Source organism: Hibiscus syriacus, unplaced genomic scaffold, assembly GCF_006381635.1.
Source record: "Hibiscus syriacus cultivar Baekdansim isolate YM2019G1 unplaced genomic scaffold, ASM638163v2 tig00112402_pilon, whole genome shotgun sequence".
NCBI classification, from domain to species: domain Eukaryota; kingdom Viridiplantae; phylum Streptophyta; class Magnoliopsida; order Malvales; family Malvaceae; genus Hibiscus; species Hibiscus syriacus.
In genome coordinates this window covers 2023952-2040002 of record NW_024063323.1, presented here as the reverse complement: position 1 = coordinate 2040002, position 16051 = coordinate 2023952, and the positions used below count along the sequence as shown (strand labels likewise).

Below are 16051 nucleotides of genomic sequence, written 5' to 3'. Positions count from 1 at the left end.
AATGCCAATGAGAATATAGGGCCAAGAAGAGAGATTACGAGAATGACTTTCTCACATGTGCCAGTGTCATATTCAGAAATCTATGCCTCACTCTTGATAGCATATTCGAATATCTGTGTAAAATCTCATCAACATTAGAGACCTGGAGTTCAAAACACTAGCTGCGAACACTCACCCATGCCCTATCATAGAGGTCAAGGAGTCAATATGATTGATGAAAGTGTGAATAGGAGGATAAAGAGGAATGTATCATAAGTCAAATCTCCTCTTAGCTTGGTGTTCAGACAACTACGCACATTAGGAATGATCAGCAGTAATCCCAAGCTGAAACTGATGGAACGTGAAATATACTGTGAGTATCACCAAAAGGAGGACCACAACATTTAGAATTGCTATGAATTTCAAGGATTACATTAGGAGATTATGAACAACGGTGAAGTGAAAATCTTCAATAAAGATGAGAACCCACGAAAGATGTATATATGTATGATCGATAGCTCTAATAGGATACCGGGAACAAGGAAGCCTGTGATCATCATAGTTAGACCCATAAACGAGAGCTCATCATCAATAACTCCTAAAGTTGTGATTACAACTCCGTCTCTCTTCCCATTTAAGGACACAAGGCAGGTTCCTAGGAGTTACATAGCTAGTGTATCTATACCAGAGGGGTCAAGGTCTTCTGAGAAGAAAAGTGCGGAAAAGAAGTCCCTCACGAAAGAAGTAAGGAGGTAGGCTACTTCATGAGGAGTGGAAGGTGCTATTCACCTGAGACGTCTATAGAGGCAGACAAGGCAAAAGCCAAAGCTAAGGCAGTGGTAGTGGTAGTACAAAAAATATTCAATGAAGAACCTTCACCGAACATTAATGAGCCAGTGACTGAAGCTCAGGGTCGTGAATTCCTAAGGTTTTTAAAGCACAGTGAATACAACATAGTGGAACAACTTCAGAAGAAGTAGGCCAAAATCTCAATATTGGATCTATTAATCAACTCAGAAGTACTTTGGAATGCCTTGCTAAAAGTACTCAACCAGACATTCGTCCCTGAGGATATCTTGACACATAAGTTAGATGGAATCGTGGGAGCATAGCTGTAGAAAACTATATCACATTCACTGACGATGAGATCTTGGAGAGAATAATGGGGTCCATCAAGGCTTTAAATATCACGAATCGTGGGATGTATAGCTGAAGATAACTATATCACATTCACTGACTATGAGATCTTGGAGAGAATAATGAGATATTATCGGGGGTTATAATAGATAACGGGTCTGCTTTAAATGTGATGCCTTTGGCTATGCTGGAAAGGATGCCTGTAGATATCTCACACATGAAAGCTTATCATAATGTCATCAGGGCATTGGATGAAACCTAGAATGACGTAGTGGGGAAAATAGAGATACCCTTGTTAACTGGACCTATAACTTCTTCATGGGGAAACCCTGAATCCATATTACAGGACTAGTTCCTTCATCTCTACTCCAAAAGTTAAAATTCCTAATTGATGGGAGATTAGTCAGCATTAAAACTAAACAAGATATCATTACTTCTATAACGTCCGATGCCCCGTACATTGACGTCAACGAGGATGCCTTGAAATGCTCCTTCAGGGTCTTAGATTTTATTAATATGACATATGTGGACGAAGAAAGAAAAATTTCATGCTCCGCACTATCAGATTGTACCAAGATGGCGGTGAGGCAAACCTTGGAAAGATGAGAAAAGACCGGCAAGGGACTGGGAAAGAATTTGCAAGGGCTAGTATGGCCCATAACTATCTAATAGAAGAGATATTGTTTTGGGCTCCGGTTTAAGCCCATCTTCCAGCAACACGGCCAAGAGTTGAGGAAAAGGGCTGAAGCGAGAAAAACCATGTTAAAAGTAAAGGACATCCCTGGAGAACTCATTTTTTTCCCTCCTCTAAAGAACTCTTTCAAATTTGAAGGAGTGTACGATGTGGAGCAGTAGCTGGCAAGTGCTATCGGGATTAAGAACCTGACGAAAGAAGAGGAATGGATGGGAGAAGCTTTGAAAGAACTATCAATCAATATGATTACCAGAGGCAACCAACCTGAAAAGTTTCTAGTTGGAATCCGTCATTGCTTCCCCGGTGAAAAGCTCAACAACTGGACAGCCGAAGACCTTCCCGTAGTTTTTAGAGTTAACCCAAAGTAATGCCCATAAATAATTTGTGTCAGCATCTTGAAAGTATCTAAATGAACTTTTTGTAAAACTCAATGATTATCAAGTTGATTAATGAAAGATTATTTTCTTCTTAAATGGCAATCACTTTCATTCTTCGCATTTTGCATTGTATTCTTTACATCATATTCTTTATTCTTTATGTTCCAATACACCAGAAAAAAATTTATGCAGATGTCACAATAATACTAGAATAAATGTTCCTGAGGAAGTTACAAGATAGATTTTCAGTAACCATTATGTCTGGAAGAAGTCAATGAGTACAAAGATGAGGAAGACTGTGGAGTTCCTAATGAGCTATTAATATTAAAGGAAAAAGAGGAAAAACATATTATACCCCACAAAGAATAAACATAGCTCGTGAACTTGGGAACAACGGAAGTAAAGAGAGAGATAAAAATTGGAACTACTCCATCTGCAGGAATAAGGCTAGATTTGATGAGTTTGCTCCAAGAGTTTAAAGATGTCTTCGTATGGTCGTATCAAGATATGCATGGGTTGAGCACTAATATAGTATTCCACACGTTGCCCATTAAACCATAATGCAAGCCAGTTCAACAGAAACTTAGGATAATTAAACCAAAGATGTTATTAAAGATCAAAGAGGAAGTAACAAAACATATCAATGCAGGTTCCCTTCGAGAGGTGAAATATCCTGAATGGGTAGCCAATATAATTTCGGTACCTAAGAAGGATGGGAAGGTCCACATGTGCGTGGATTATCGAGACCTTAATAGGGCTAGCCCGAAGGAAATTTTTTCCTTGCCTCATATAGACACTCTGGTAGATAATACTGCGGGGCATTCCTAGTTTCTTTCATGGATGGCTTCTCAGGAGTATAATTAGATCAAAATAAATCTTGAGGACATGGAGAAAATAACATTTATAACCATGTGGGGAACTTTCTGCTATAGGGTGATGCCATTTGGTTTGAAAAATACGGGGGCAACTTATCATAGAACCATGGTAACTATTTTCCATGACATGATGCACAAGGAAATTGAAGTATACATAGATGACATGATTGCCAAGTTTAAAGAATCTGAGAAAATTGTTCCAAAGATTAAGGAAGTACCAATTAAAGCTTAATCAAGCCAAATGAACATTTGGGGTAAAATCAGGGAAACTACTGGGTTTCATGGTGAGCCAGAAAGTAATCGAGATTGATCTAGATAAGGTCAAGGCAATTAAAGTGCATTTAGTACCTCGTACATAGAAAGAAGTTTGAGGGTTCTTGGAAAGACTAAATTATATTAACGATTCATTTCTCAGTTGACCGATAAGTGCGATCTAATATTTAAATTGCTCAGGAAGAATAATCCTGAGGTATGGAATAGCGAATTCTAGGAGACTCTGGAAATTATCAAGAAATACTTGTCCAATACACCCGTACTAGTAGAACTAGTACCTGGAAGGCCGTTAATTCTCTACTTAACGGTTTTCAAGAATTCAATGGATTGCGTGCTATGACAACATGATGAGTCAGGAATAAAAGAAAGATCCATTTATTACTTGAGCAAGAAGTTTACCGATTGCGAGACTCGATACTAATCGATTTAAAAGTTGTGTTGTACCTTAGTATGGGCAACCTGGAGACTCAGGCAGTAGGTGTTATACCATACCACATGGTTGATATCGAGGATGGATCCATTAAAATATTTTATGGAGTCCCCTACTTTGGTTGGCATACTAGCTAGATGGTAGATTATGTTATCTAAATTTGATATTGTCTAAGTGAGCCAAAAGACAATAAAAGTGAGTGTCACAACCAACTTTCTTGCAAGTCGTGTCTCAGAGGATTATGAGTCTCTAAACTTCAATTTCCTAGACGAGGATTTGATGTGCATTTATACCGAAGAAGAAAGCGCCAGGCGAACAAATCTTGGACATTGTACTTTGATAGAGCCTCTAACACTCTAGGAAAAGGAATTGGGGCAGTGTTGATTTCCCCAGAAGATATCTATATCCTTTCACAAGTAGATTATAATTGTTTTGCACCAACAACATGGTAGAATAAGAAGCGTGCATTATAGGGTTAAAAGAAACTATTGAAAGAAAGGTCAAAATGCTTAAAGTATATGGAGATTCCTCATTAGTAGTGTACCAACTAAGAGGAAATGGGAGACAAAAGACCCGAAGCTAGTCGAATATCAAAATTTGATCCTTGAACTAATAAAAGAATTTGAGGATGTCACGTTCAGGTATCTCCTCCAAGAAGATAATCAAATGACTGATGCTTTGGCTACCTTGGCGGTAATGTTTAAAGCTAATAAGTGGACATACATGATGCCAATAAAGATCCAAGTATATGAATCTCCGACTCATTTTTATCTTCTAGAAGAAGAAACGGATGGCCATCCATGGTACCACGATATCCTACAGTATATGAGGTACCTAACATATTCTCCCGGTGCATCTGAAATTGACAAGAAAACAATAAGAAGAATGACAACTGGATACTTCCTTGATGGGGAGATCTTATACAGAAGGGGCAGTGACCAAGTTTTATTGAGATGTGTAATTGCCAAAGAAGTAAAAAATGTAATTGAAGAGGTGCATGGAGGAGCATGTGGAACACATACAAATGGTTTATCTATGGCCAGAAAGATCATGAGATAAGAATATTATTGGGTCACGATGCAAATAGATTACATCAATTACGTAAGAATATGCCATAAATTCCAGATATATGCGGATAAAAATCCAGCACTGCCTTTGCCTTTACATGTCATGAGCTCACCTTGGCCGTTTTTTATGTGGGGTATGAACGTCATTGGTGCAACCACACCAAAAGCTTGAAATGGTCATTGATTCATCTTAGTGGCAATCGATTATTTCACAAAGTGGGTAGAGGTTGCTTCCTATTCTAGTATCACGAGATCTAAAGTTTACAAATTTATAAAGAGGGAAATAAATGTCGATATGGATTACCGGAAAGAATCATCATAGATAATGCTACTAATCTGAATAATAAGAAGACGGATGAACTTTATGCGCAATTCAAGATAAAACATGCCAACTCCGTGACCTATCGCCCGAAAATGAATGAGGCAGTAGAAGCATCGAATAAAAAATAAAAAGGATAATTACGAAGACTACTGAGACTTATGAGATTGGCATGAGAAATTACCCTTTGCCCTATATGAATGTAGGACGACCTTGAGTACATCGACAGGGGAAACACCCTTCTCTCTAGTATATGGAACAGAGGCAGTAGTACACATTGATGTTGAAATTCCATCACTTTGAATATTGAAAGAACTAGAGTTGGATGAAACAAAATGGATCCAGTCTCGCATTGATCAACTGAATTTTATTGAAGAGAAAATGTTGAATGATATATGTCATGGTCAAATGTACCAAAAGAGTATGATGAGAGCCCACGATAAGAATGTGCACTCAAGAGAGTTTCGAGAGGGAGATCTAGTACTTAAAAAGATTTTATCGATCCAGAAAGATTTTCGTGGGAAGTGGATGGCCAATTGGGAGGGGTCATACGTTGTCAGAAAGGCCTTCTCTGGATGAGCATTAATTTTGGCATAGATGGACGAAAAAGTGTTTAAAACCCAGTAAATGCACAATCTGTCAAGAAATATCAAGCCTAAGAAACAAAAGATAAAAGAAAAAAAAAGAAAAAGAAAAAAAAGTAGTAGAAAAAGAAAAAAATGAGGGTTCAAGGTGTAAACCCGCAAAGGGCATCTTGAGACTAAATGAAGGATTTGAGTTGAAAATCTTATAGAGTAGCTCAAATGCATTTTAATGTTGAGGCATCCAGTAAATAAACTCTCTCGAAAGACTAGTGATTCGGGAAAGACTTCACGTGTTCTAGAATTCATTATGACATATTCTTTTTGCTTCTAGAATCTCTTTTCAATTCTTTTGATTGCCATGACTTTGTGTAAAACTTATATTTCATCAATAAATTTCATGATTATCATTTCAATCTTCAAATCATTCATTTCTGCGTGTCATGAATAGCCTAGCATAATCCAAATTCTAAACGAGTAATTTCTTGGTATTACTTTTTAATTAACCTATAAAATACTAGGAATCCAAGGTAGTCCATCAGGTTGATATTTATACTCATTGAAGCAAGTGATTGACAAAAGGGCGAGATAAGATACGACAACATCCCGAATAGCATAGTAAATAATGAAAATGACATAACACAATTTATTCTAAGGCATATCTCATGCTACTCTTGGGTAGATACGCATAGAATTTTGGGATATTAGTCTTTCAGGATTAAGAATCAAACAAGAAGCTAGCGAAGACAACGTCTCGACAAGGAAAAAAGTAAAACAAAGGCTTACGAGCCCTTAAGACTCAAAACACACAAAAATCACATCATGCATATTCAAGCATTTACAAAATAGGAGCATGCACATTAATTTTGCATCAAGTTTTAAATGTCTGAAAGGAATTCAGGGAGTCAATAAAGATTTCATGAGAAAAAATAATCAGTCCATATTTTCTTTTACCATTGAAGGAATTGATCACAGCAAAATTAAAGACCATCTGGTCAATACCTCCGGGTACTTGAAATACAAATCATTGACATATGATAATCTTTTACAGGTTTAAAACTCTTCAAAGAGATGATAAACCAATTAACATTTCCAATGGAGATTTCATAATAATAAGAACTCATCCGATAGAGGGAGAAGAAGTTCGTAATGAGAAGAACTTGTTCAACCTTTACTCGATTCACGATATTTTGAACCAGTGAAACCTCACTTGAGGGATTAACATTTCCAATGGAGAGTTCGTAATGAGAAGAACTCATCTGATAGAGGAAGAAAAAGTTCGTAATAAGAATAACTTGTTAAACCTTTGCTCGATTCATGGTATTTGAAATTAGCGAAACCTCACTTGAGGGATTAATATTTCCAATAGAGAGTTCATAATGAGAAGAATAAATCCGATAGAGGGTGAAAAATTTGTAATGAGAAGAACTTGTTCAGCCTTTTCTCGATTCACGACATTTTTGAATCAGTAATGCCTTGCTTTAGGGTTTAGCATTTCCAATGAAGATTTCTTAATGAGATGAACTCATCCGATTGAGGGAAAAGAAGTTAGTAATGAGAAGAAATTGTTCAACCTTTTCTCGATTCACGACATTTCGAATCAGCAACACCTTACTCGAGGGATCAACATTTCCAGCAGAAAGTTCATGATGAGAAGAACCCGCAGCTTGAAGAACAGAGATTGAGCCAAAAAATGGCGCTTTATTATCTTTGCTTCATTTTTGTTTCACAACAATGAGCAAAGAGGGCAGTTGTAATCGCCATTTTTTATTACGCCATTTACAAATCAACCTCAAGCCCAACCCAAACCAACCTAAATACTAAACCCGACCTGGGGCCCAAACTAGATCCGACCTGGGTCTAACCCTAACCCTAGGGTAGCCACCCAAATCCCCCAATCAACAGCCATCGTTCTCTGTCCTAATACCAGAAGAGCACTCCACGTACGCCACCACCACCACCACTCCACGCCACTGCATCAGAGACAACCAACAACAAAACAAAAAATCATCATTGCATTTTCCTTGTAAATGGGTATAAAACTCGATCATTAATGACTTAGAGAGGTTCGATTTTTTCTCTATAACTGGTTTTTCGAAGCAATAAATAGCATAATCAAGGTTATTATTTTTCCTTTTTTTTTAATTTCGAGTAGTTTTTTTTGTTTTTCACTACTCTTAGTTCCGAATCTCAGTAAAAAAATGAAAGCTTTTTTCAATTTTTGAATAAACCAACATTTTTTTAGTTCGTTTAAAAAAAGGTAAAAATATGGGTAGAAGCCTACTTTAGATTTCGAATAACAGTAAAAAATTAATAGCTTTTTTAGTCGAAACAACAAACCCAAGCATTTTCGTAGTAAAAAACTAAAAAATATAAATAAAATAATACATTTGAGTTTACCTGAGTCGGGGAGGCGTCGTCGGAAGTAGTCGGTGTCTGGAGAAAGCGAAGGGTATAGGGTAGTTTCGAGAATCTTAGGGCTTTTTTTGTAATTTTAGCCCTAAAAAGAGTCTAGGCTAGTAGATCTAGGTTTTTTTTGGGTCTTTTGGGTGTTCTGACTACCGCGTGTGGCAACCAGAATAGGGCCAGACGGCAGCCAGAGAGGGATCCAAGGAGGTCGGCTGTAAGCCGACCGAGGGATAGGGGAGAGCATTTGATTTTTTATGGTTTTTTTATAATTTTTGGTTTGAAATGAAGTAAAATAGAAAAATTGGTGTATATAGAAATAGTTTAGCGTAAAAGCATGCTTAGGTCCCCTAGGTTTAGTATGTTTTTACATTTTGGTCACCTGTAGGGACCAAATCTTTTATTTTCCCTTTTCATTGTGTGCTTTGTAATTTTTGGGTTATTCATATTTTGGCCCCTCTAACATTAGCGTATTTTTTCATTCTGGTCATATGTAGGATTTAAAACTGTTATTTTCCCTTTTCTTGCATGCTTTGTATTTTTGGGTTATTCTCTGTTTGGTCCTTATAAGTTTAGCGTGTTTTTACACTTTGGTCATGTGTAGTGACTTTTTAAATTTTGTTTTAATTTGTGTGGACTAATTTTGTAATTTTTCCATTTTAGTTTAGTAGATTATTTTAGGCTCAAATAAAACAGGTAATTATCTTTTAGTCCCTGTAATTTTTGCATTTTAGTCCCTAAACTATTTTTTATTTTTATTTACATTTAGTCATTAAATTTTAATTTGTTTTAATTTAGTCCTCATCATATGCCTAGTTTATATCTTTTTAGCTTAGTAATTTGATATTCATGCAATTTGATCCTTGTATTTTTGTTTATTTTTTTATGTTTTGTTTTTTTAGCTTAATTTATTAGGTTTATTAGTTGTTTTAATATTTCATAGTTTTTTTTAAACAATCTTTAGATTTTTTTCTTAGATTAGGTTAACAATTCAAATCGGACTTAGAAATTAGGATGACACCATATTTATTAATTAGGGAGCATTTCGAGTCGAGTTTTCGCATAAGATGCCTGATTACTTGAATCGATTGCTTGACTTTTTAAAACTTGTTAATCATCAATATTTTCTAAAATAAGATTTAATTTAAATCCCTTTTTTAGGTTAATATAGATAATTCTTAGGAATTATTGATTTAGGTCTTTAAACTTCTAGTCTTTTAGAACTCGAATTTTTAGATCTTTGACCCTTTACTCCCTGCACTTCAATTAGACCTTTAAGATTGACATAATCAAATAGGTTAAATAGAGCCTCCACTTTTATCTAGATTTCAATATAGTCCTATTGATTTAGGGAATAATTCGAGTCGGACCTTGCCTAAATGCTCAAGGGAACATCTCGGTTATTCGATTCAATAATTGATTTAAAAATCAAATAAGGTTAATATTAGAACCTACATCTCTAGGTTTGTGCCTTTATATTCTCTAATTCTCATAATTTGACACTTTAAGATAGAGAGAGCCTTAATTTACCTTTAGTTAATTAGGACGAATAAAATTTGTTTGATTGCATTTTATTTTTAAAACCTAATGTAATGTTCACTTATTAGGGAATTAATGGTATATCTCCCACAAGTATGCTCAGGGGGTGACTAATGGTGATTCCCGAAATAGGTCGACATCCTTTTCAAAACTGCATCATGATTTCTAAAATATCGAGGTAATATTTGGTTATTGGGCACAATAGTTGATCTCCCGCATTCATGCTAGGGGCGAATGTTATCGGCCTTAATAAATGAATACTCTTTTTAACTTTAAATCCGTAATGATTTTTAAATTAAATAAAGTTCGAACTCAAAGTTTCCAATTCTAAATATAGGGTAATCAACCAGGTACAATTTTTGGGCGCTTGTGAGGGTGCTAATCCTTCCCCACGCGTAACTGACACCGAACCTGATTTCTGGATTTTTACAAACCTTAAAACTTGGTATTTTGATAAAAATAAAATGTTTTATTAAAATCACCCAGTTTTTATGGTGTCCTAATCACACCTTAAATTATTGGTGCCAACTCCTCACATTTCAAAACCTTTTACAAGAGTAATCCCCACGTCAGTTCTTGTCCCCCCCGTCAGGGCGAAAAATGGTGTCGACACCAAACATGTGTCATAAAAACGAATGAAAATGAGCAATAGAAGCAGAGTTATTAAAAAATAATAAGAAGCAAAGATGACATGAAAAAAGAAAAGAAAAATAAGAAATATAAATGATTGATAATCAATATTAAAATTAATTATACATGCAATTAATCTGCACTTCAAAAAAAATGCAACTAATCAAGGATATAAATTAGTAAACTATATTAAAATAAAAAAAATACGAAAGAGTTGACATATAAATCTTGGTTGAAAAATGAAAAGTGCAACTAACATGGATTTCAGTCAAAGTTATGACATTAAAAATTTTTTATTATGTACTTTGATTTGTTAAAGTAAATGAAGAATAATTATTATTCTCTGTTTTATTACAATAAAGAATAATATTAATAATAATGATGAGAAAGAAACAGCACGTAACAACCAACTTAGCCTTCATTTTTAAAAACGAACCGATTCTTTTGCATCTGAAGTTAATATAATGATGAGTCTTTCCTTTTCTTTCCTTTTGATGATTTGCTTTGGCCACTCGCAGTATGGGTTTTGCTATAATAAAATGGATTGAACTCAAATTTAATAATGCATAATAATTGATACATGCATGCTTTTACACTTATATCTACATTATATTTTAATTATCATTTTTAGTCAAGGTACAAATAAAATCACTATTCATTATTTATGTAATTTGAGATAACAATCTATATCATATATTTAAAGATGTTCCTGTGTGAACAAAACTACCTCAATGGTTAAAGGGATAGTTGTTATTCCTAGAGATGTCGAATTTAAACACAGTATACATCATGAGTGTTTGAGCATTCATTACTATGCATAAAGAGAGAATAATTATTATTCTCTATGTCCTTCTCATTACAATAAAAAATGAAAAGTAGAAATAACAAATAATTTGATTTTCTTTCCATTAAAATGAGAAATAAAAAGTGTATAATAAATAATTTGATAAATTGACAATGTTTAATTTGATTTTGGCCTTGACTCTATTGAGGGAATTGGTAAGAGATTTAAGTTTTGCAGTTGTAACTTTTACAAGTGGGATTTGTTAACTTTTACAAGTGGGATTTGAATTATAGTAACAGTAGATGGTTATTCACCACTGGTGTGCTACATTAGACTTGCAAAATAAAAAACTGCACGTAACAGCCAACTTAGCCTCCATTTTAGAAAATGAAAAAAACATCTTTTTCATCTTTTCGTTGATTTGCTAAGCCAGTTGCAGTACGGGTTTACTAGAAAATGTAGTGACTTGATTTAAATCTAACCCAAATGAGAAGTTTATTGGTTGATATAGAAGAAAAATGGTAGATTTTCCATAATATGTATATTCAAGTCAAAGGAAGAACTATTTATTATTTAATTAATACAAATTTGATGATTTTGTTGTTTAAAAAAGTGTTTGTTTTAGAAGTTTTGATTCGAGCAGTTACATCTAAGGAAATTAAATTCATTATTAATAATTAAAAAAATTCTAAATATATATTATTTTTATAATATTTTAATAAAAATTATTCAACTGATACGTATATGACAAGCTGGCCTTAAATTCAACTTTTGCCCACGCAACTTTTCAAAATAAATAAATATATTAGCTCCAAAAAATAGCAGAAATACATATGGATATTCAGATATTCGAACCCCATTGTTGTCTGTTTTTTTTTTACCTATAAAGTGGGGGGATTGGGTGCTGGAAATTAAGTGTGAGAGATCAAGTTGTTTTGAATACTTGGTAATAAGCTTGAACTTGTCTAAGATACCGAAAAACGCCATGGGTTCATTGCAAAACATTTCATGTAATGAACATGAAGAAGCTGACATCTTGCAAGCCATGCATTTGGCTTCCATTTCATCACTTCCTTTCGGTTTGAAAGTAGCCGTGGATGTGGGCTTGTTAGAGATCATATCCAAAGCCGACACTCCTTCGGGTACGTTGTCGGCTGCTGAGATCGTGTCTCAGCTTCCGACCAAAAACCCAGACGCCCCTTCCATGGTTGATCGAATCCTAAGGCTTTTAACCACTCACTCCATCTTAACATGCAAACAAATCACCGGCGAAGATGGGCAGATGCAGAGGTCATACGGCCTTTCATCGGTCGGCAAATACTTCCTTATAAACGAAGGTGGGATCTCCTTTGTTCCATTGCAACGTATCCACCTTGAGAAGCACATCATCGAATGCTGGCAAGTGAACTAGTTTTCTTTATCCATTCTCAAGAGTATGCATGCCATTTGTTGTTGTTATTTTAATAAATTTGATTGGTTATGACAGGAAATTCATGAAAGATATGATATTGGAGGGAGGGTTCTCAAGTGAGAGGGCATTTGGGAAGCACTTGTTTGAGCTGCAGGCCACTGATGATGAAATGTCCAAAAATTTCAATCGTGCGATGTCTGTTTACACCGACCTAGGCATGAACCAAGTCCTCCAAACTTACAATGGGTTTGAGGGTGTAAGCCAAGTGGTCGATGTGGGAGGTGGTTTGGGTACTAATCTTAAGCTCATCGTTTCCAAGTACCCTCAAATTAAGGCTATTAACTTTGACCTGCCTCAAGTCATTAAAGATACTGTCCCCTGCCCAGGTAATATTATTACCTCATTGTTGCCGCGTCCTAATCATTTCAACAATCAAGTTAATAATTTTCTGTCACATCTCAGGAGTGGAGCACTTAGCAGGGGATATGTTCACGGAAATTCCTAAATCCGAAGTTATTTTTATGAAGGTTAGTTTCTAGATATATTCTTTTTTAAACCCACGTAGTTCGATTAGTCCAAATACTTCGTGTAATTATTTTAAGAAATTAAATCCAACTGTTTTATAATCACAACAAACAAAAGAATTGTTATTATGTAAATTTTGTGTATTTTTAATGAAAACAAAATAGCTTGTGATTAATGTAAGGTTTTGTATATTTTTAGACCATGCTTCATGACTGGGGTGATGATCAATGCCTGAAGTTACTGAAAGTATGTTATGATGCATTGTCGAAGAATGGCAAAATTGTATCAATAGAAGCGATATTGTCAGACGTTCCACAGACAGATATTATAACAAAGACAACCTTCCAAAGAGATGTTTACTTATGTCATGTTCTTCCTGGGGCTAAAGAAAGGACCAAACAAGAGTTCGAAACATTGGCAAAACAAGCTGGCTTCTCTTCTTTGAAGGTCGTTTGCCGTGCTTATAATTATTGGGTTATGGAAATTTATAAAAGTGGTTGATTCCATCGGTTAAGTTATCTGGGCTTTCAAACTATGTGTGGTATTTATCTTTCTTTTTATTTTTTAACCAATATTGTTTTCTTTTATATTTTCTATTGGAATGTAGTAAGAGAAGCATCGCACGTGCCGATATTTATAATTTTTATAATAGTTGAATTCAAATACGTATTTTTTTATATTAAATCTGTTTATTACTTGTATATATAATTGAAGTAACATTACATGAATCTAATATAAATAAATTACCCTTAAATATTTGAACAAATGATTCAAAGATTTTTAAATATCTTTTTTAAGTAAAACAAATCTCATAGAATACCAAGTACAAGAGTAATTAGTTGTAATTCCCTAAGAATTTTGAGATCAAATTTTAAAATAATTCAAGTAAAATCACAATGGTTTTTCGAGAAGTTAAACCATCAATTTTGAAAATAGTTACCATTAAAATGATTTCTATGTTGAAGTTTAAATTTTGGTATTTTACGGGATAAAGATCGATTTTGAGAGAAAAAAGTATAATATTAAAGGAACAAATTGTAAGAAACCCAAATTATGTGGTATAAAGTGAGATTCTGGGCCTAAGGTATCAATATCAGTTAAAAGGTATCAATGACAGTACTCATGGATGATTTCTGAAACGCGCCGTAGGAGAATGAGGAAAAATCCTGCAACAATTAATAAAGTAAGCAGCGCTGATGCGAAAGGCTCTCGATTTGCTGTCTTAGGTGTTGAAAATAATAATTTTGAAAGAAATTCTACAACAATCACGGAGGAAGCCGTAGCTGAAACACACAGGAAAAGTCCACAAGTTACTACAACAGAAACTCATCGAGGAAGCAGTTCTCGGACAGATACTCGTGCAAAAGGGAACGGATTACAAAGTCGTGGTGAAACGGAGGTGGGTGCTAGTAGTTTGGGACATCCAGTTGGGTCGGTGAATGCTGGAAATAATAGAACATTTTAACAGGTCAACGTGGTAGCCATGGAGGATGGAGAGATTCCCCAAGTCACTACACATCGCAATGCATTCACAGGAGGAAACCATGCGGCGGTTATCATTTTAGAGGATGGTCGAAACAAAGGTGAAAATCAAAATAATCGTACTAAGGTTAATAGAAGAGAGGTGGGGCACAGTAGCAAGGGGCTGAAGGTTAAAAAAAAGAACAACGATTTCAAGTTCTCCCCGACAATTCTGACGGATTGGTTGCGGAATGCGACGTTGAATCCTCAACGTGATTGCAGAAAGCAACAAGGAGGATGTTCCTCTAATGTGTGTGAAAAAGGAATGGATGAAGGAATCCTGCAAGCAATGGAGCAGTCAGTGATGGTAACGGAAGAAGTCTCACTCCCAGATAGCGAGAATGCTAACCCGAATATTACACAGTAATGGTGTGCTCTCGGTTTTTTCTTATTTCTTAATGGTTAAGTTTCTATTTTGGAATTATCAAGGAGCTGGAAGCTCTAACTTTAGACGCTACTTTTGTGAACATTGTCGGACAAGTCGACCTGGAGTTGTTGCTTTGTTGGAAACTCGTATTAGTGGAATGACTGCAGATAAAGCTATTCGGGCATTCGATTTTCAAAATTCGTTTAGAGTTGAAGCGCATGGGTTTAGTGGTGGAATTTGGATTCTTTGGAAAGACAGGATTGCTGTTGAAATTCTAACAATTTCGCATCAATTTATTCATGGTAGATGTTGGTCTGCTGAAGTATCTAGATGGTTATATTTTACGGTAGTTTATGCGAGTCCTCAAGTGGAGAAACGATGCTTAGTATGGAGACATCTTATGAACCTTACTCCCGGTAAAAATGAAGTTTGGATCATGGGCGGTGATTTTAATTTCATCCTTCACCTTGATGAGAGGGAGGGAGACTCTAGTCGTGGATCAGGAGTAAATAAGTCGTTTGCAGATTTTATTTTTTATATGGGATTAATCGAAGTGGACTATAGGGGATCTCCGTTTACATAGAGGAGAGGAAATCTTGGTAAACGGTTAGATCATTGTCTTATGAATAGTTGTTGGGCTGAAGCATTCCCGGGTACTATGGTGTTGCACCTTGACAGAGTGGGTTCGGATCATTGTCCTCTCCTTCTGCAAATACAGAATATCTCGAGAATACATGGAATCAGGCCGTTTCGTTTTATTTTCGCTTGGCAAGATCATCCTCAATTCAATAGCCTCATTTCGGAAGCTTGGAATAAGGACGCAGATGTATTAACCAATATCAATTCCTTTAAGAGCAAAGCTATCGAATGGAACTTGGAGCTGTTTGGGAATATTGGGAGGAAGAAAAAATAATTACTGGCATGATTACGAGGTATTGATAAGGCCCTAAACTCGGTTTATTCTCGGTGATTAGTGAAGTTGCATTCCAAGTTGAAAAGTGAGCTGGAAGAAGTCCTTCAAAATGAGGAAAGTTTGTGGTTTCAGAAGTCTAGAAATTAATGGATTCTTCAGGGGGATAAAAACAAAAAAAATTCCATGCATGCACGATGATGAGACGTCGGTATAATTATGTTGG

At 35.4% G+C, this 16051-nt stretch overlaps 2 protein-coding genes across 2 annotated transcripts in view; both read left to right on the top strand.

The window, feature by feature from the left end:
* Positions 1-743: 743 nt before the first annotated feature.
* LOC120179131 lies at positions 744-4824 on the top strand. The gene is made up of 2 exons (XM_039184826.1): positions 744-907; positions 4407-4824. The coding sequence occupies exons 1-2, from the start codon at positions 744-746 to the stop codon at positions 4822-4824; spliced, it is 582 nt and encodes a 193-aa protein (XP_039040757.1).
* A 7237-nt stretch (positions 4825-12061) lies between these two features.
* Positions 12062-16051, top strand: part of LOC120179105 (caffeic acid 3-O-methyltransferase-like) — a 30622-nt gene continuing 26632 nt past the window's right edge. The window contains exons 1-4 of the mRNA XM_039184814.1: positions 12062-12489; positions 12578-12888; positions 12965-13029; positions 13226-13541. Of these exons, the coding sequence (XP_039040745.1) occupies positions 12077-12489; positions 12578-12888; positions 12965-13029; positions 13226-13528 (1092 nt within the window). The 5' untranslated portion in view covers positions 12062-12076 and the 3' untranslated portion in view covers positions 13529-13541. The remainder of the gene's footprint in view (positions 12490-12577; positions 12889-12964; positions 13030-13225; positions 13542-16051) is intronic.